The sequence below is a fragment of the Geotrypetes seraphini genome, chromosome 4, assembly GCF_902459505.1.
Source record: "Geotrypetes seraphini chromosome 4, aGeoSer1.1, whole genome shotgun sequence".
Classification (NCBI taxonomy): Eukaryota; Metazoa; Chordata; class Amphibia; order Gymnophiona; family Dermophiidae; genus Geotrypetes; species Geotrypetes seraphini.
In genome coordinates, this window is record NC_047087.1 from 90,391,408 (window position 1) to 90,412,906 (window position 21,499).

Sequence of the window (21,499 nt, forward strand, 5' to 3'; positions counted from 1 at the left end):
GAGTCCACCCGTAAACTACATTCTATGAAAGACATACGTGTAGAGCTCAAGCAAAATTTTGACAATTATGCACTTAAGTGCACACACATGTATGACTATGCCATTATTCTACAGATTTGCGTGTGTAATTGGAAAATAAATTGCACCTACTTTACATAATTACCCCATAATGTTCTTTGAGCTCTCTAGTTGGAAAAGAGTGAAATAAACAATTTCATAGTATTAAAAAAAACTAACATCAAAATTATTTTTAGAAAATAAAACAGTAGAAAATAAATTTATTCACTTTTGTAGTCTGTGTTTCAAAAGGTTATTCACCCAAACCAGAGAACAGCACCTGAACTGTAAATGTTTGAAAACGATTACCTGAAAACAGAAAATAAGCAGCAAAAGATTAGAGAAACTGGGCCTCTTCTCCCTCGAACAGAGGAGATTGAGAGGGGACATGACCGAAACATTCAAGATACTGAAGGGAATAGACTTAGTAGATAAGGACAGGTTGTTCACTCTCTCCAAGGTAAGGCGAACGAGAGGGCACTTTCTAAAATTGAAAGGGGATAGACTCCATACGAACGTAAAGAAGTTCTTCTTTATCCAGAGAGTGGTAGAAAACTGGAACGCTCTTCTGGAGTCTGTCATAGGGGAACACACCCTCCAGGGATTCAAGACAAAGTTAGACAAGTTCCTGCTGAACCGGAATGTACGCAGGTAGGGCTAGTCTCAGTTAGGGCACTGGTCTCTGACCAGAGGGCCACCATGTGAGTGGACCACTGGTCTGACCCAGCAGCGGCAATTCTTATGTTCACTCAACGCTCTCAATGTCTGGGCTATACAACTTGTAGTTCTCACTGAACACCAGTGACCATCAAAAATGGATTGTTGTTTCTAGATAATTTGCTCAGTCTCCTGTGTGAAGGTGTGGAGGATCAATTTGTCTCCCATTTTCCTGTTTCAAAGGATCTATTTGTAAGAAAGTATAAGAAAGTGTAAGAAAGTAGATTCCTGGGGAATAGGAAACACAGCAAACCTACAATGCTAACACTACCATGGAAAACAAGATGTTCCCCAACTTGCTCTCATCTGAAGATTTGGTGAGCAGAAACAGAATGGTTATGTGCACTTCTAAACAATATATAATAAAAAAAAGATTAAACTGTTAGAACTGACAAAAAAGTATGTTACTTCTGATATACACCTATGTAGTTGTGACATGGAAGTTATGATTATGTAAAAATATTACCAACTCCTGTTAGCTTTGTGTATTTATTAGGTATTTTTTACAAAAATAAATAAAATTTGGGGGGAGGGGATGAGCAAGGGACATTGACACCATAAGCTCAAAGGTGTGAAAAATAATAAAACATGCAAAATTTCACTAATGTAAAATTACCAGTAAATTTATTGTTTTTATATTCAATCATGGCACACCAAAAGAATACAGCATAAATGCATTAGCCATTACATTAGTGGGAGATCGTTATAGTTGCCAAATGCTGGCCTTCTAATAACGAGCTCACCTCAGGATCTCATGACCCTCTATTATATACTTTTGGCTCATTGTGACATCATCAGTCTCTCAACCAATAAAGATCAACAAAGGAGGTGTTTAAAATTAGACAAAGAAAAAAGTTTTAGAAAAGTACATTTGTTTGCTTATATTCAAGTTTCAGAATATAAATCATAATTTTCACAAAAGTATATTAAGAACATTATTTGTTAAAAAGATGCTGAAAAGTTCTCAGCCTTAGAGGAAAAGAGAAGCTCTCCCTAAACTGACAGGTTATGGATCTGCACACAGAAGCCTTAGCCTGGAAAAGGGAGGAGGAGGGGCTGGCCTCCCCCTGAGCTGACAGTCTCACACACAGTGCCTGACTCTAATTTTTTCCAGATGTTGCTTTAGGATTTTTTTAGGTTGCAAAGATATATCATATGTTTTTTCAAAACCTATGCTTTTGTTCAATACAGTCACACAATCATATTTGCTTCATTCATACTTGCTTGGCCAAGCATTCATTCATAATTTTCATTCATAACTATATTTAATTCCTGTTATATCATAGTTTGGGACACATTATCTTCCTAACCAGTCTAAGGCACATGTGGTATCAAATTAACGCCACGATGCTGAGAACAAAGACTTGGAAAACAAAATTTATTCCAAAGACTGAGAAGATATAGAAAAGACAGAGAACCAAAATGGATTCCATGTAACACTGGTTTCCTTCATGATCTGGCCCAACAGCAAATTACATAAAAAGAACACCATTCTTTCCCTTATATTAATCTGTAGTGTGTTTTTCTGGCTTTAGCTCTTTTATATTCAGATTTTTATTCACCAGTTTGTCGTACGCTTCTATTGAGCGTGGCCTTAACTAACAGATATGCTTGTATCTAACTAGAATTACCCAAAATCATACGAAAAATAGGCACTTTTGTAGAAAAACTCCACAAAATTACTGCACTATCATGTTCTAATATCCATTCCATTACCGTCCCATAAACATCACCCCCTACTGGCCATGAGCCACTACTCCTCAATCCCCTCTTGAATATTACTTAATTTATGAAGTAATATTCATAACTGAGCTCATGGTCTGATCTGTGGCTGGGGGTTTACTCTGGGTACGGTTCTTCTTTTTTTTTTTTTTATTTATTTATTCAATTTTTAAACATTATTACTTAGATAATAACAAAGAAGAATAATACATATACAAAAAATTAAAAGAATAGCATTACAACCAAAAGAGGTTCATCAAAACAATTCTCTAGTCCTCATAATTATGGGAGAATCAGATCCCAATTATCATAACTCAAAAGATCTGAAAATAAACATGATCATATAGATCAATCATAATAGTGTTAGAAATTTTTCTAAACTCCAAATAATTAATTTATGTGGTTACAGAACTACTAATAATAGATTCTTGATGTTGCAAAAATTGTTCTAACTGAATTGAATCCCAATAAACATAATCATTCTCCTTAAATTTAATCAAGCATTTACAAGGAAATTTCAAATAAAATGTGGCTCCTAAAGCCAACACCCTAGATTTCAAAGCCAAAAAAGATTTTCTTCTTAATTGTGTTGCTTGGGCCACATCTGGAAATATCAATACTTTATCTCCACAAAAATCTTTCTGCTTATTTTGAAAATAAGCTTTCATTATCAAAGATTTATCTATCTCTCTTGCACAAGTTATAAGGGAGAGGCAGATTTCTTACAGTGTTACCATCTTGGTGGACTTTGACCTTGCCCAGGACTGCAGCGCTTCTTTCCATCTGGAGCTGGAGAGTCGGGGGTCGTCTTCCTAGCGGGCACCCGCGGAGACAGACGCTCTGACGTCACGCGGGTCCTTGCCTTCGGGGTTAAAGAGACGCCGCGTATGCAGGAGACCGGAGAGGCAGATTTCTTACAGTGTTACCATCTTGGTGGACTTTGACCTTGCCCAGGACTGCAGCGCTTCTTTCCATCTGGAGCTGGAGAGTCGGGGGTCGTCTTCCTAGCGGGCACCCGCGGAGACAGACGCTCTGACGTCACGCGGGTCCTTGCCTTCGGGGTTAAAGAGACGCCGCGTATGCAGGAGACCGGAGAGGCAGATTTCTTACAGTGTTACCATCTTGGTGGACTTTGACCTTGCCCAGGACTGCAGCGCTTCTTTCCATCTGGAGCTGGAGAGTCGGGGGTCATCTTCCTAGCGGGCACCCGCGGAGACAGACGCTCTGACGTCACGCGGGTCCTTGCCTTCGGGGTTAAAGAGACGCCGCGTATGCAGGAGACCGGAGAGGCAGATTTCTTACAGTGTTACCATCTTGGTGGACTTTGACCTTGCCCAGGACTGCAGCGCTTCTTTCCATCTGGAGCTGGAGAGTCGGGGGTCGTCTTCCTAGCGGGCACCCGCGGAGACAGACGCTCTGACGTCACGCGGGTCCTTGCCTTCGGGGTTAAAGAGACGCCGCGTATGCAGGAGACCGGAGAGGCAGATTTCTTACAGTGTTACCATCTTGGTGGACTTTGACCTTGCCCAGGACTGCAGCGCTTCTTTCCATCTGGAGCTGGAGAGTCGGGGGTCGTCTTCCTAGCGGGCACCCGCGGAGACAGACGCTCTGACGTCACGCGGGTCCTTGCCTTCGGGGTTAAAGAGACGCCGCGTATGCAGGAGACCGGAGAGGCAGATTTCTTACAGTGTTACCATCTTGGTGGACTTTGACCTTGCCCAGGACTGCAGCGCTTCTTTCCATCTGGAGCTGGAGAGTCGGGGGTCGTCTTCCTAGCGGGCACCCGCGGAGACAGACGCTCTGACGTCACGCGGGTCCTTGCCTTCGGGGTTAAAGAGACGCCGCGTATGCAGGAGACCGGAGAGGCAGATTTCTTACAGTGTTACCATCTTGGTGGACTTTGACCTTGCCCAGGACTGCAGCGCTTCTTTCCATCTGGAGCTGGAGAGTCGGGGGTCGTCTTCCTAGCGGGCACCCGCGGAGACAGACGCTCTGACGTCACGTGGGTCCTTGCCTTCGGGGTTAAAGAGACGCCGCGTCTGCGGCACGCGGCCGCAGGGCGCGGCCGCAGGGCGTGGCCAAAGGGGCGTGCCCTAAGGGGCACGTTTGCCCCTTGGGAGCCCCTTGGAGACACTGGGAGGAACGGGAGGAACTGTATGTATTAAAATTTTATTGATATGGGGAAAAGGAAAGGTAAAGCTAAGGTGTCTACTCCAACATTATTGGGCCCCATAGACCGGCATTTTATTTCATCCAGTGCCTTAGGTCATAGCCAGGGAGCGGATTCGCTTTCAGGGGCATCTCTCAGCCCCCCAGGTAGAACTCCTCCTCCTCCACCGAATATTCCTGATCGTTTGGAGCCTAAGCCTGGCTCCAGTAGTCAGTCAGATGGACTTTCTGAGCAGATGGGATCACTTTCATTAGTTTATGAAGTGATGCCCAAAGTCTTAACTTTTCAAGATGAGGTTCTGTTTGCCGGAAAGCCCCAGATTGAACCTCAGGAGGTTACTTTAAAAGATCTTTGGCAAATTAATACTCGTGTGGAGGGGTTATTAAAATCTGTGGTTACACAAAATGAAAAATTTTCGCAAGAGGTGATTGGAAAGTTTGCTAATGTTGATTCTAACTTAAAAATTATTGAAAAATCAATTAGAACAACTGAATCTCAAGTGATTACATTACAAGCAGTTTCTTCATCAGCAGTTAAGGATTTTCATATCACTCATATGAAATTTGAGAAAATGGAGAACTTACATAGAGCAAAAAATTTACGTCTAGTTAATTTCCCCAAAACTCATCTATTATCTCCGGAAATATTGGTTAAGAAGTATTTTAAAGAAGTTTTGGGGATGACTGACGTAGAAAATTTGCCTTTAACAAACCTTTATTATATTCCTCAGAGGAAAAAAGTTCCCATAGAAGCAGGTATAGATCAGTTGGAACAAATTGACTTTGATTTAACTGGTTTCCTAGAAGATTCACAGGATATTATTCAAACTAGATCTACACTTCTTATAACGGGTACGGTTCTTCTTATGGATCAGTGTGTGTCTGTGCAAGTATATTCTTTTAATGCCAATTAGATAGGATTAATTGTACAAAAGCCAGAAAAATGTACTACCTAGGCCTGCAAAGGCAGGTGCCTAGAAGATCTTACCCAAAGCATACTTGAATTCTCTAGTGAGAATGCAAGCAAATCCCGTCCACTATCCTAGATAAAACCCATTCAAGTAATTTATGTAAGTTACTGGCTAAGCTATACCATACAGGAAACTTACCATTCCAGTGGTAGGTATACAGACAGTGTCTGTTCTAGGTGCAATAATAGTCCTAGAGCAGAGACTAAACTGGCGTCTGTTCTTTTATTCATAGAGGTATTCATGAAACTCCAGTACTTTTGAAGTTAAAAAAGGTCAGAAAATGTAAAGAAAGTATAGCTACGAGAAAAAATAGAACCTTAGATATATATTAAACATATCTAAATCCCTAGATTTCCCTAAAATAAGAGAACCTCAGTATTACCTAACTTAATTGGTCCCTATGCTCAAATGTGTTATTTTATAGTACCTGGAATTAAATCAATAAAGTGTAAAATACTGCATAGCGTTAAGAAAACCCAAATATATGCTTAATATGGAAATGTAACCCATGTGCAGATAATGCACTCAGTAAATGCACACCAGATATAATTTTTCTTTTTCTGTGTGTGTTGCAAAACTCATTTCTCAAATTTAAATAAAACCATTAAAAAGGCTGATGATATCAACAGTTAAACCCAATTATCCATACTGTGGCAATGTGTGACAGCTTAGAATCTACCACCATACATGGAAGACAGTAATATGAAATAACATTTAAAATACAGGATAAACAAAATATTTTCAGAGAACGATGCATGAGGACAATGATAAAGAAAATACAGTTGTTAACACAATATCAGAATAAGCCTATTGAATTATGTAAAAGCATAATTAAAGTTCAGAAGCCTAATTCAAATTATAGTGATTTAAAGAAAAGTGGTTTAAGATAAAGTCTTTTTTTCTTTCAAATTGTTTGAGTCCAGAATGTCTTTGCAAATATTTTAGCAACTTGTAAGGTCAGAGTCTCTAAATTAATTTCAGTGAAATTGAAATAATGGCTTTAAAAGTTCATGCTGCGGCTTTTCGGAATTCAAGCCCGTCTGTTCTGCAACTATGGAACTGCTTGTTTTCTTTCTTTCCTTTGTCCAAGGGAAAAACACACCAATGCACTGTTACAACTAAAAAGTAAGCACATCTAATTTGTTGAACAAAGACAAAGGAACACTGAAATTCCCACCGAAAATTCAGCTTCGGAATTTTCTCTGTGTTTTCCACAGCTCTAGTGGTGGAATGTGGTACTGCTGGTCAGTGTAGGTCCTGCAAAGGAAGCACATGTTCATTAACAAGAGCACAAAGAAAAACGTGTTTCCCCACTTTTCTGCAGACGGCTGACTGGAATTCTGCTGAGACTGTAATCTGTATTGGCTAGAAAACAAAGCACAGTTTCAATAACTTTTTCATGGTCCTGTGATACCAAATACGGCCACAGGAAAATTAAAACATGCAGATCCATTCTCTACATGGTAAAATTAGACTTTCTTTTTCTAACACCAGGGAATTATTCTCAATCCATATTCTTTATTAGGTTCCTATCCTGAAGAGCTTACTGGTAAAAATTAAGCAAAAACTCAGTTCCAAATTCATCCACTTACATAAAAATCTAGTATAATTGTTCATTACCGTTATCAAGGTTAGCAAGCCCTTTATTTATCTTAGATTTCAATTTTCAGAAAAATATAGGTAATTAACCTCTATTTTTGTAAATCTTTTTATTTTAAACTTCCAAATTTAATTTTAAGTATATTAACATTGATGACTTCCTAAAAATACCTTATAAACCATGCAGGGGAACAAAAATACATATTCAGGACTAATTTGAAACACTGAAATAAAAATACAAAGGCAGGGAAACTTTTTTTCCCATGTACTGTTTCACTTGCTCAAACCAATATTTCTTTGAAACAAAAACCCTCTTCTACATAACCCATAACTCTCCCAAACATACCTATACATTCTGTTCAATATTTTTTATTGAGTTTTTTGAAAAAATATAAGAAACAGTTCAAGTACAGGGTATCAAAAAATAAAACAAAACATTTAGTATAACAAATATTCAGTTATATTGTGCAATGTAGAATTGAATCGTTTTAAAAGATCTAAAGTACTAGGACTGTTCATGAAAAGATAATAAAAGAAAAGATAAGAGGAAAGAGAAATTGAAAGAAGAAAGAAAAAGAATAAAATGAGGAAAAAGATGAAGGTAAAGAAAAAGAAGAAGAAGAAGAGAGGAGTGTCTATGAAATAGATTGAACATATGAGTCTAGGAATTTCCAGGGTGATTTACATTGTGTCAAACTTTTGGAAAGTCGAATTATATTTTTCTTTTCATAAGCATATGATTCAAATTTATGATACATGCTCAAAGAATTCCACCAAAAGGTATAGTTTAGTAATGAAGAGGACTTCCAATTTTTCAAGATGTGCATAAGGGCAGTCACAAACATTGCATCAATGAGTTTAGGAGGACAGTTAGACTGTGTAAAACAAGGGTGTTGAGATCGGAGAATTATAATGTCAAAGGAAATTTCTTCTGAACAATTGGTAATAGACTTTATGGTGTCCCAAATGCATGTCCAAAAGGAACGAACTTTAGCACAGTGGAAAAGCATGTGATCAAGAGTCCCAGCTTCTTTCATACAATTCCAACATATAGAGTCTTGTTTTAGGTTAGCTTTCCACATCCGAAAGGGTATCCATACCGCATTCCACATAATGAAGAACATTGATTGTGAGACTCTGGATGATAAAAGAGGTCGGTTTGTCGATGACCAGAAGAGTTCCCAGTCAACATCAGTAAGTGAGGTTGTCAGCATAGATTCCCAATGTTTCATGGAATGAGAGGAAAATGTGAAAGAGTGATCTCTTAGAATACTATAAAAGAGAGATATCGCTTTACCTTTTGATATAGCCAATGTGGACCAGTGATACAAAGTGTGAATGGATGTCATATAATCAAAGCGTATAGACATAGAAGATAACGTCTTAGTAAGAGAAAGCCACTGTGAGTAAGCAGAAGGAGACAATGAGTAAGTAGAGCAAATTGTGACAAAGGGAACAAACGAAGTGAGAGTGGTTATCTGATGGAGAGACCACAAACCAGCCCGCTGCCACATTTTCCATGAAAGAGATTTACTATTGATTTGGATTTTGGGGTTATTCCAAATGGACAAGAGTAGACTGTCTTTAATTGAAATCTCTGCGATTACGTCTAGTATATGAAGGGCATGCTGCGTTGCACTCAATAAGGAGTATTTTCTCAAAAGTTTGGGCACTGGCACCGTCAACAAGCATGAAACATGTAATGGTGCACATAAAAACCGTTCCAGGTCAAACCAGGTTGGTGAGTCTTGGGTACTAGGGTTAATAATCCAATAGGCTCCATATTTGGCCAATGATGCGATATAATAAAAATGAAAATCTGGTACATTCAAACCCCCATTAATTTTAGAGGCTTTCAGCTTGTCGAGAGCAATACGAGGTTTTTTGTTATTCCACACAAAGTCAGATATTTTCTTATTCAACCAATGAAAAAATTTCTTCTTGCATAAGGAGGGAAGCATTGAGAGGGTATAGTTTATCTGAGGAGTAAGGGTCATTTTGATAGAAGCTATTCTGCCCCACCATGAAAGGAAGAGTGGAGACCAACGAGACAGGGTGTTAAGAACTAAACTTTTAATTTTAGATATGTTTAGATCTTGAGTTTGAATCGGATCTTTATGTATTAACACTCCCAAGTATTTTACAGCTCCGTGTGACCACGTGAAGGGAAATTGGGCGAGATCTGAGGGGTAAATGAGATCATTAAGAGGGAAAATTTCTGATTTTTCCCAGTTAACTGAGTATCCAGAAAGCTTGGAGTAATGAGAGACAATATTAACGAGTGAGGGAAGGGAAGCAACAGGATCTCGGATAAAGAGAAGGACATCATCAGCGTATGCTGCTAATTTGATATGACAATAAGTGGTTTCAATTCCTGTTATTGTTGGGCATTGTCGGATAGCAGAGAGGAGAGGTTCCAACGCTAAATTAAATAGCAGCGGCGACAGAGGGCAGCCCTGGCGAGTGCCTCTATGTAGGGAGAATTTGTTGGAGAGAGAATTATTAATTAAAATGCGAGCTGTGGGTTGATGATATAAAGTTTTAATCCAATCTGTATAGAACGGGCCAAAGTTGTACCACTTTAAAATTTGGAATAGAAAAGGCCATTCAACTCGGTCAAAGGCCTTTTCGGCATCTATGGCCAAACCGATTACGGGATCTGAGAGTGTTTTAGCATGGGCATTAATATGATGAAAGAGGCGTATATTGTCTCCTATAAACCTTTGTTTAATAAACCCCGTTTGATCTTTGTGAATAAGAGAGGGGATCACTTTGTTGAGTCTCAGTGCAAGAAGTTTTGCCATGATCTTGTAATCTAAATTAAGAAGAGAAATGGGGCGAAAGTTTTTAACCAAGGTAGGGTCTCTGTCAGGTTTGGGAATGACTACTATAGTGGCCTCAGTGAAGTTGAATTGTTTGTCTGGATCAGAGTGGAGGAATTCATAGTAAGAAAGAAGATGAGGAGCCAGAAGATTACGAAACTGCTTAAAAAATTCATTGGTAAACCCGTCAGGACCTGGGGCTTTGCCGGTAGGCATAGCTGATATTGCGGCTTCTATTTCAGATACAGTAATGGGAGAGTCCAGTTTCAATTTCACAGAGTCCGATAAGGTCGGATGAACCAAAGAAGCAAGAAAAGAGTCTATCCCCGATTCTGAAGCAGAAAAATCAGATTTATATAAAGTAGTATAGAAGTTTTCAAATTGAGAAGAGATCAGAGACCGGGTTTTAACCATCTGCCCCAATGGGTTTTGAATGGCTGTGATATGTAGGCGTTTGGATTTAGTTTTAAGATATCTAGCCAAAGGGCGTCCCATAAGGTTGTCTCCCATATAATGTCCAGAGGTTGAGATAAAAATATCCCGTCTAGCAGTACTGAAAACTAAAGTGTTAAATTCGTATTTAAGATTTTGTATACGTTGAAAAATAGATGGATCATGTAAGTGGGTAGACATATGTTGTAGTTCTAACTCTTTGATAGAAGATTCTAAGTCTTTCTCTTTTTTCATGGATTGTTTCTTTTTCCAAGAGGCGAGGTTGATAAGTTCACCCCTAAGGGAGACTTTATAAGCCTCCCAGACAATGGATGGGCAAATTTCTGGATCTTTGGAGTTAAGTTCGAAGAATTCAGCAGTGAAAGATTGAATTTTGTCAGCTATTTCTGAGTCTAAGAGTAAAGCATTGTTTAGTCTCCAAGAAGAAAATTCTTTGCGGGGGGCAGAGATAAGTAGGTGTAGGGAGGTGGCCGCATGATCTGTAAGAGAGATTGGGTGAATAACATTGTTTGCCAGGTCCTGAATGAGAGAGGAGGATATAAGAAAGAAGTCTATTCTTGAGTAGGTATTATGAGGTGGTGAGAAGTGAGAGTATTCTCTACCCTTTGGATTAAACAAACGCCATGGATCTACAAGGGAGAAGGCATCTTTAAGGGCATGTAAGGCTGTGAATGACTTGGATTTGGAGGGTTTGCAAGAAGATGATCTATCAATATAAATATCTTGAATTTGATTGAAATCGCCTCCAAGTACTAAAGGGCAAGAACTGTATTCTACTAACGCCATCTGAAGGTCTTGGAAAAATTCTGGGTGGTCTAGGACTGGAGCATAAATGTTAAGGAACACAAAGTTCACTGAGTGCAACGCAGCGTGCACCAAGCACCATCTTCCGTCCTTGTCCGTCGTAGAAGAGTGAACTACAGGAGAGAGTTTATCATGGAAAAATATTGAGACTCCATTTTTCTTACGCTGGGTCGCAGGAGAATAAAAGTGAGAGGAGTATCCCTTTAATTGAAATTTTAAGGCAGCAGCGAGAGGCAGGTGAGTCTCTTGTAAAAATACCACATCAGGGTGCTTATTAAAAATATAGTTAGCTATCTTTTTCCTCTTAATGGGATGATTTAGTCCATTCACATTAAAAGAAAAAATATGCAAGTCAGCCATAATCTTTTAAATACATTACTATATTGCAGTATATTTTGCACATGTTCAATGTGTGTATATAGCAAAGATAATGTTTAAGGTAGACACTCCTGTCAGAAAGTAAAAGAAAGAGCATATAGGTAGTAGAGAAAAAGTAAAAAATGTCATCACAAAGGATCACATTCTCATATATAGAGTTAAAAATTTTTATGGGTGCTCCTGTGAGCATAAAGATATAACACAAATGGGAAAGCTAGCAAAGAACCCCACACCCATACAATATCAATAACTTGAAAATTGGTGTGCTTATCAATATTTGCGATATAACTGAGAAACAAGTGAGTATGTTTGCAGCAAATCATGTCAGCGCATTTTTAAAGATTCCAGAAATGCAACTAAGTCTTTAGGGTCAGTATATGAAGATGTGCGGTTGTTGTAGGTCACTTTCATCCTTGCTGGGTACATAAGACCATACTTGGCTCCTATATCTTTAAGCTCCTGTCGATGGGAAAGAAATGCTTTTCTCTTCAAGGCCGTGGATTTGGCCAGGTCTGGAACTATAAAGAACTTTCTGCCTTGGTGGAGAAGTTGAGGTTTAGATTTTGCAGCTGTAAGGATTTGCAACGTGTGTTGAAATCTGAGCAACTTTGCCACTATGGGTCGAGGAGAGGAAGCATGTGATGAAAGATGAGAAGGTACACGGTGAGCGTGCTCTATTTCCAATGGAGGAGAGAAGACAAGACCGAGAGTTTTAGGCAGAAAATTAGACAAGAAGGAAATCATATCAGAGCCCTCTGTTGATTCAGGTAATCCAATGATTCTCAGGTTGGATCTTCTGCTGCGGTTGGAAAGGTCTTCCATGTCTCGTTGCAGGGTGATAATCAATTTTTCATGTTTATTTACTAGCGTTTGTGTTGATTGCAGATCAGCCGTTTTTTCTTCAAGAGCGTCAAGTCGGTGGCGTGCGTCGACAAACTGAGAGTTTAGTTCTTCAATTTTCCCACGGAGAAGCTTTGTTTCCTCGACTTGCTCTTGCACTATGATCCGAATTGACCTCATTTCTTTTAAGAGCAGGTCGAATGAGGCTTCGTCGATTCCCGTCGCCATTTTCTCTGGTGTGTTTGGATCCGGTTTGGTTCTTCTACCGTTGAGTGGCGCGGTTGATTCGGCTTTCGGCGGTTTCGGTGGTGACATGAGGACAGTAGTTGTTGCGGACTGAAATTAGTTGTGGCAGCTGATTTCGGTGAAAAAGCACTTTTATTTTTTGTTAATTAATTTGGGTGTTGGTGTGAAGGAGCCTTTAAGCCATACGTGCTATCTTAGTAATGTTTTACTGCAAGACAGACTTATGCCGAAGGTGGTTGTTGGGGGCGGGGCAAACCGCCGCCGATTTCGGGCTCCTCCGGTGCAGTGAAGGGGGATGCCTCGATCTTCCTTCCCCTTCACTGTGCTGGATTTTTTAAGTGGGTCCTGTTTTCAGAGCCCTCGAGAGGGAGACTTATGCCGAAGGTGGCTGTTGGGGGCGGGGCAAACCGCCGCCGATTTCGGGCTCCTCCGGTGCAGTGAAGGGGGACGCCTTGATCTTCCTTCCCCTTCACTGTGCTGGATTTTTTAAGTGGGTCCTGTTTTCAGAGCCCTCGAGAGGGCTGCAAGGCAGACTTATGCCGAAGGTGGCTGTTGGGGGCGGGGCAAACCGCCGCCGATTTCGGGCTCCTCCGGTGCAGTGAAGGGGGACGCCTCGATCTTCCTTCCCCTTCACTGTGCTGGATTTTTTAAGTGGGTCCTGTTTTCAGAGCCCTCGAGAGGGAGACTTATGCCGAAGGTGGCTGTTGGGGGCGGGGCAAACCGCCGCCGATTTCGGGCTCCTCCGGTGCAGTGAGGGGGGACGCCTCGATCTTCCTTCCCCTTCACTGTGCTGGATTTTTTAAGTGGGTCCTGTTTTCAGAGCCCTCGAGAGGGCTGCAAGGTAGATTTATGCCGAAGGTGGCTGTTGGGGGCGGGGCAAACCGCCGCCGATTTCGGGCTCCTCCGGTGCAGTGAAGGGGGACGCCTTGATCTTCCTTCCCCTTCACTGTGCTGGATTTTTTTTTTTTTTTAAGTGGGTCCTGTTTTCAGAGCCCTCGAGAGGGCTGCAAGGCAGACTTATGCCGAAGGTGGCTGTTGGGGGCGGGGCAAACCGCCGCCGATTTCGGGCTCCTCCGGTGCAGTGAAGGGGGACGCCTCAATCTTCCTTCCCCTTCACTGTGCTGGATTTTTAAAGGGGGTCCTGTTTTTAGAGCTCTCGAGAGGGCTGCAAGGCAGACTTATGCCGAAGGTGGCTGTTGGGGGCGGGGCAAACCGCCGCCGATTTCGGGCTCCTCCGGTGCAGTGAAGGGGGACGCCTCGATCTTCCTTCCCCTTCACTGTGCTGGATTTTTTAAGTGGGTTCCTATGTTCAGAGCCCTCAAGAGGGTAGATTTTGATGACTTTTTAATCTTTCCAAGGTCTGTCAGCACGGAGCTCACTCGTTATTCGACCGACTCCATGCGCGACCAAGCCACGCCCCCATACCTATACATTCTATGTCCTGCATTAAACCAGCCAGAAACACATATTGTCCTGCTCGTGTTAAACCATTGTACTATGCAAACTTTAAAATCCACCTAATTTAATATCACATGCTAATTCCTTCTGACCCTACATTTCTTTTCTTGCAACACTCTTATAACCCTTTTTAAAAAATAAAGGAACAAGGGAAAAATTCAAGCTACATAACGCCTTTTTTTTTTTCTAGGATGCATCTTGTACAGAGCCCTAACAGCTTCTGAAACTACCAAAGTACCTCCATTGTTTTTAACACCGCAGGGATCATTTAGCTTAGGGTGCCCACACTTTTTGGGCTTGCGAGCTACTTTTAAAATGACCAAGCCAAAATGATCTACCAACAATAAAATTTAAAAAAAACACAACGCACACTGTACGCATACAATTGTTAATTATCATTCCTATTCCGGGGTTTTTTCAAAGAGGTCAAAGCAGATGACTCTATGCACTGTCACCTCAGTAACAACCATACAAAAATAGACAAATACCCACCCCCTCCCTTTTTACTAAACCACGATAGCAGATTTTAGCGCAGGGAGCTGCGCTGAATGCCCAGCGCTGCTCTTGACGCTCATAGGCTCCCTGCGCTAAAAACCACTATTGCGGTTTAGTAAAAGGGGATCATATTGTAAAATATAGAGAGCAGATATAAATTCAGATACATTTTGATCACTAAATTTAAAATAAAATCATTTTTCCTACCTTGTCTGGTGATTTCATGAGTCTCTGGTTGCACTTTCTTCTTCTGACTGTGCATCCAATCTTTCTTCCCTTCTTGTAGCCTGTATGCTTCCTCTCCTCCTGACCTCATTCCACCCACCCCCAACGTTTTCTTCTTCTCTCCCTGCCTTCTCTTTCTTTCTCTCTTCATGCCCCCTTTCTTTTTTTCTGTTTCTCTTCTTTGTTTCTGTCTCCCTGCCTGCCCTCTTTCTCCCTCCCTGCCCTCCCCCAAGCCACTGCCACTGCCGCTGCCATCGGATAACAGGCCCCCAAAGCCGCCCGCCGCCAGCCAAGCTCTCCCTGCTTCGGGCCCACCACCATTCCTCTCTCCGAAGTCAATTCTGCCATCGGAGAGGAAGTTCCGCTGGCCAGAACTTCCTCTCCGACGGCAGAATTGATGTCGGGGAGAGGAAGGCTGATCGGCTCAAGATCGACCTATTGGGAGAAATGCTGCCGGGTCCTGCCTTTGAGGAAACAGAAAGTAGGCAGGACCTGGCAGCAAGAAGAGCAAATCGCAAGCTTCACTGACCTGTCTCCCGCGTTAGCCCGCGAACAGGGCTCTAACATGTGCGTGCCGGCTTCCCTTCTCTCCCCCCCTCCCCGACATAACTTCCGGTTTCAGAGGGAAGAAAAGAGAAGCTGGTACAAGCACACGTTAACCCCCAGAGCATAAGTTCTCCAAGCCATTTTTTTTTTTTAATGTTGAGCAGCGGAGGCAGCAGCAGAATTCAGGAGCAGGCCAGTCAGGAGGGGAAAAAAGAGAAGGGAAGAAGGGAACCCGCTCTGCGATCGACTGGGGTCACCTGAGCAAGCGACCTGTCGATCGCGATTGACGCATTGGCACCCATGATTTAGCTATATAAACTCTGTTCTCCTTGCAAGCCTTTTTGAACTTAAATCAACATATTCAACATCCGCAAACTTTCTGTGTTTCCCCAACATCAAAAACAAATTGAATTACATTCTCGTGCCTTGCTAAACTAAATTAGAAATTCACAGGAAACTTTTCATCAGCAAACAGGACTATTTAAAGGAATTCCGTGTTGGAACACAGTATGCATTTCCCTGTGTATGCTAGTAAAGTTTAATCAGAGAGCTAAGCCCCTCTAATTGCAAACTATTACATTTTAAAATCCACAATTTGCTAATATTTAAGCATATTTTAAAGATCGATACCTGGGAAGTCCTAGAATTTCAGACAAAGAGACCATGCTTTAGAATTGACCCCTCCCCTCTTCTTCATAGAGAACAAAGGAGAAGTTCAAAAAAACCCACCTTCCAGCTCACATGAAGGCACTGAGGAAGGCATCGAGGGAGGAAAAAGGTGGGGGTCACTCTTTCACACAAAGAAACTGAACAGCGAGGGAACTTTGGTCTCATACTCATACGGGACGCCACAACTTTTCTTTTTTCAGAGACAAAAAGTTAGTTCAGAGAAAGAGAGAGACAGAACTAGAGTTTAGAATTTTTTTTCTTTTCAAACTATCAATACAACAGCTACAAGTTTTCTTTACTGCAGACAGACACTGCTCAGATCAAAAGCCAGATTTAAAAAATGCCAGTACTGCAAGGGTTTTTTTCTTCCCTTCTCTCTTTCACAGAGGAAAAGCAATGTGGAAAACCAGCTTAAAAAACTACAAGCCACATTTGCCGTTCCACTGGGCTTTTATATTTTTTCCTGTTTTACTTTTTTTTTCTAATTTTTTTTCCATTAACATAACTTAATTTACACTAACTTCACACCCCTCTACACACATATTTATACATTAATTTACATAGTCATGGCGTGTTATACTCACAATTTTTTCCTTTTTTCCGGTACCGTTTTGTCCAATTGCCGCCATTGTTTTCCCATGCGCATACACAGTCAGTGTTATTCAATGATAACAAGACTTTCTCCCTTTTGGTTTTTAACAAACCATGTGAAATCTCTATTCACTCTAGAGTTTATATGAATGACCAATGAGCTTGAGGCAGAGCCCACCCAGGGACGCCAATTGAGCAAGGGACATTGACGCCATAAGCTCAAAGGTGTGAAAAATAATAAAACATGCAAAATTTCACTAATGTAAAGTTACCAGTAAATTCATTGTTTTTATATTCAATCATGGCACACCAAAAGAATACAGCATAAATGCATTAGCCATTACATTAGTGGGAGATCGTTATAGTTGCCAAATGCTGGCCTTCTAATAACGAGCTTACCTCAGGATCTCATGACCCTCTATTATATACTTTTGGCTCATTGTGACATCATCAGTCTCTCAACCAATAAAGATCAACAAAGGAGGTGTTTAAAATTAGACAAAGAAAAAAGTTTTAGAAAAGTACATTTGTTTGCTTATATTCAAGTTTCAGAATATAAATCATAATTTTCACAAAAGTATATTAAGAACATTATTTGTTAAAAAGATGCTGAAAAGTTCTCAGCCTTAGAGGAAAAGAGAAGCTCTCCCTAAACTGACAGGTTATAGATCTGCACACACAAGCCTTAGCCTGGAAAAGGGAGGAGGAGGGGCTGGCCTCCCCCTGAGCTGACAGTCTCACACACAGTGCCTGACTCTAATTTTTTCCAGATGTTGCTTTAGGATTTCTTTAGGTTGCAAAGATATATCATATGTTTTTTCAAAACCTATGCTTTTGTTCAATACAGTCACACAATCATATTTGCTTCATTCATACTTGCTTGGCCAAGCATTCATTCATAATTTTCATTCATAACTATATTTAATTCCTGTTATATCTTACTTTGGGACACATTATCTTCCTAACCAGTCTAAGGCACATGTGGTATCAAATTAATGCCACGATGCTGAGAACAAAGACTTGGAAAACAAAATGGATTCCAAAGACTGAGAAGATATAGAAAAGACAGAGAACCAAAATGGATTCCATGTAACCCTGGTTTCCTTCATGATCTGGCCCAACAGCAAAGTACATAAAAAGAACACCATTCTTTCCCTTATATTAATCTGTAGTGTGTTTTTCTGGCTTTAGCTTCTTTTATATTCAGAATTTTATTCACCAGTTTGTCGTACGCTTCTATTGGGCGTGGCCTTAACTAACAGATATGCTTGTATCTAACTAGAATTACCCAGAATCATATGAAAAACAGGTGCTTTTGTAGAAAAACTCCACAAAATTACTGCACTATCATGTTCTGATATCCATTCCATTACCGTCCCATAAACATCACCCCCTACTGGCCACGAGCCACTACTCCTCAGGGGGAACAAACACACACAAATAAGACCAAAAACAACTTCTTCCACCTTTAAGTGCTATGATGCATATTAAACACAAACTATGGATAACCCTCCCCCCTCCCCCCAAAAAAAACACTTGCTGGAAAAAGGATTTCCAGCATATAAGAAAGCTAGTCGAGATCCACAGCTGGATTTGGTGTTGCTCTACCTCTCTTGGTACGGTGATATCTGCCTTTCTTCAGCAACCAGAGGAAACCAGTTTGGCAGAGTATGAAGGAGTATGGAGAAGTCATGGAGCACTTATTTGACTTTTTACGGTGCTGAACCGAGACAAATACTGCAGTCTCTGTGAACCAATAAAATGTTTGATGTCTCTAAGCTTCCTTGAGCATCCTTTGGAAAAGCTAGATAAACATGGAAAAAAACCCCAAACCCCCACATTCTCACCACTGGATTTTTTTATCTTGCCTTCTAGAGTTGTTTTAGGTCTTTCCCCTGTTGTGTTGCTAAGTTCTCCGGGAGGTTTTTGTTGTTAGGAACACTTTTCCCAAGTTCAACGTTTTGAAAATGACAACAAATTGTAATATACACAGTGGAGGTAGAAACTCTCAGAAAAGTGCACATCATACATTTGAATGTCATGAGTTCAGCTGGTCCATTTCCGTGCTATCCTACAATGACAAAAAATGTAGCAGGCCTCTCTTACTCCAGGTCTAGATTTTGGGTAACAATACGTACTAAATTTACTTCTGGCATGAATATATCAAATATATAGTGATAATGTATACAATTCTTTAAGGCCCCCTTTTATCAAGCCACATTAGAGGTTTTTATTACTGACCACTGCAGTAAAAGCTCCGATGCTCATAAGAATTCTATGAGCAGAGCTTTTACTGCAGCGAAAGGCGATAAAAACCCTAATGCGGCTTAATAAAAGGGGGCCTAAATCAGTAGTTTTAAAACCTGGCCCCGGAGTCACCCAGTCAGTCAGGTTTTCAATTTATCCACAATGCACACGCATGAGAGAGAGATACATTCAGTGGAGGCAGTGCATGGACATCTCTCTTATGCATATTCATTGTGGATATCATGAAAACCTAACTGGCTGGGGTGCTTCCAAGATCAGATTTAGGAACCACTGCTTTAAATATCATTTGAGTCATCATGAAAGCTATTACATTTTACATATCAGATGCTTAGCCTTTCCAAGCCCCTTATACTAGAAGCCTATGGGGACAATCATTTTAAATTCCATATCAAACAATAATCCATATCAATGAAATTCTAAAAGAAAAACATCAAGCTCTAATTTCTGATTTAAATCAACAGAGCTGCAGAATTGAACACCGTTTTTGACTTAATAGACAAGTATCAATATTGTCTTCTTTAAAATTAAGCGCCGTTTTATCAAGCCAGGTTAGGGTTTTTCATTGCTGGTAGATGCGGTATAAGATCAGACGCTAATAAAATTCCTATGAGCATCGGAGCTTTTACCACAGTGACTAGCGATAAAAAACCCTAACGTTGCTTGATAAAAGGGTGGTCTAAATTTGATGTAAAACCAAAAACTGAGGATCAACTATTTTTTGCTGCTTACCTACCAAATGTTATACAACAGGAATATTCAAACAATTTACTATGTTTAATAATTCATGTTTGAATGCATCATTGATTCTTTCCTATGAACACAGGAATGGAATCAAATATAATTCCCAGGATTTGTTCATATGACATAAATGAGTTCAAAGAATACATTTTTTTCAGGCTGATGGAAGTATAAATTGATCAATGGAGAAACTCAAAGGTTATACACTACATCTAAGTGGAGTTCAACCCAAGTTATATACAAACAATATTATAAAACACACCATAAAACAAAAAGTAAATAAAATAAGACTAACTTATAACAACGCCCCCCCCCCCCCCAGCCTTTTTATGAAGCCATGTTAGGATTTTTTTTATTGCTGGCCACAGAATTCTATGAGTGTCGGAGCTTTTAGCACAATGGCCAGTGATAAAAAACTCTAATACGGCTTCATAAAAGGAGGGGAAATGCTGACCATGATACCAAAGCCCTGTGCCAACAGTTGTCTCTACTACAAGTGACAGAATAATGAAATTAATGAAAAGCCTGAAAACACAATATCGCCTTTAGATTTTTGTTGTTTTTTTTTAAGTGGATGTATCTGTTTTTAACCTAAGTTCAATAAGTAATTTATTCCATGTGACCATTCATCCAAAAAACAACTCCTTGTTTCCAGATGTTATTCCTCAAAGACGATAAAGACAATACCCTCCTAACAAATGACACATTATGCCTTATAAAATATCAGAATGCTTTGTATCGCTCCACATCTTGACTGTACCTCAAATATTGTATACAGTACTGGTCACTGTATCTTAAAGATATAGTGAAATTAGAAAAAGCACAGAGAAGAGTGATAAAAATGATAAGGGGGAAGGAACAACGACCTTATGAGGAAAGGCTAAAGAGGCCAGGGCTGTACAGTTTGGAAAAGAGATGGTGTTCTATAAAATCATGAGAACGCTGATGTTTGCAGTAGGGAAGGGGGAGGATTGGGAGGGGGGAATCTGTGTTTCAGCTACGAGCTCATGCTGTGTCTGGCTGCCGCTGTCCAGGGAAGCGGAACTTGTAGTCTCTCCGAGGTGACCAGTGAGACAACATGGCATCCTGGAGGGGACACATGTGCACCTTTGACCAGGGCACTACCTCTATCGTGGCCGCCACTGATCTAAGGACTTGAAGGTAATGCCACGCAGTAAGCGCTAGCTTGGCCAATAAATCTAGAATTTGAATCTGAAACTTCTGTTTATGTGCTTCTGGAAGAAAGACTTGGCCTTTTGCCGTGTTGAATAAGACCCTCCAGATGTTCCCAGGGACTATGTTGGAACTAGTTGACTTTTTTGAAAGTTCACAATTCATCCTAGGCTCTGTAATGCCTCTACAACTGCTGCTGTCACATTTTCTCCTTCCATTCTGGACGAGGCTCTGATAAGCCAATTGTCCAAGTACGGGTGTTCTTGCTAATCCACACTGAAGAGATAACTTTGGTGAAAGTTTGGGGTGCTTTTGCCAGCCCAAAGGGAAGTGCTGAGAATTGATAGTAATTCTCTAACACATGGAATCTGAGGAACTTTCTGTGTTCCAGGATGATTGGGATATGAAGGTAAGCTTCTGTCAAATCTAGGGAAGCCAGAAACTCTCCAGCGCTGCAATGACTGACCGAAGATCTCCATTCAGAACTGAGGAACTCTCAGGGCTGTGTTAACATGTTTAAGATCCAGGAGAAACTTTCACTCCTCTGAACCTCTCTTA

The 21,499-nt window shown here is 40.6% G+C and overlaps 1 protein-coding gene and 1 long non-coding RNA gene across 15 annotated transcripts in view; both read right to left on the reverse strand.

The window, feature by feature from the left end:
* Positions 1–699: 699 nt before the first annotated feature.
* HHLA2 (HERV-H LTR-associating 2) overlaps positions 700–21,499 on the reverse strand; it is a 123,749-nt gene continuing 102,949 nt past the window's right edge. For 11 of the 14 annotated variants that reach the window (XM_033940272.1, XM_033940277.1, XM_033940283.1 and 8 more), the window contains one exon: positions 18,066–18,833. In XM_033940272.1, coding sequence (XP_033796163.1) covers positions 18,801–18,833 — 33 coding nt within the window. In that variant the 3' untranslated portion in view covers positions 18,066–18,800. Of the gene's footprint in view, positions 961–18,065; positions 18,834–21,499 lie in introns of those variants that run through there. The other 3 variants (XR_004539064.1, XM_033940279.1, XM_033940280.1) reach the window with 3 other exon arrangements.
* On the reverse strand, positions 2,607–17,886 carry LOC117358716. The gene is made up of 2 exons (XR_004539065.1): positions 16,232–17,886; positions 2,607–6,893 (listed from the first exon to the last, which is right to left on the reverse strand). It is a non-coding gene; the product is annotated as an uncharacterized LOC117358716 (long non-coding RNA).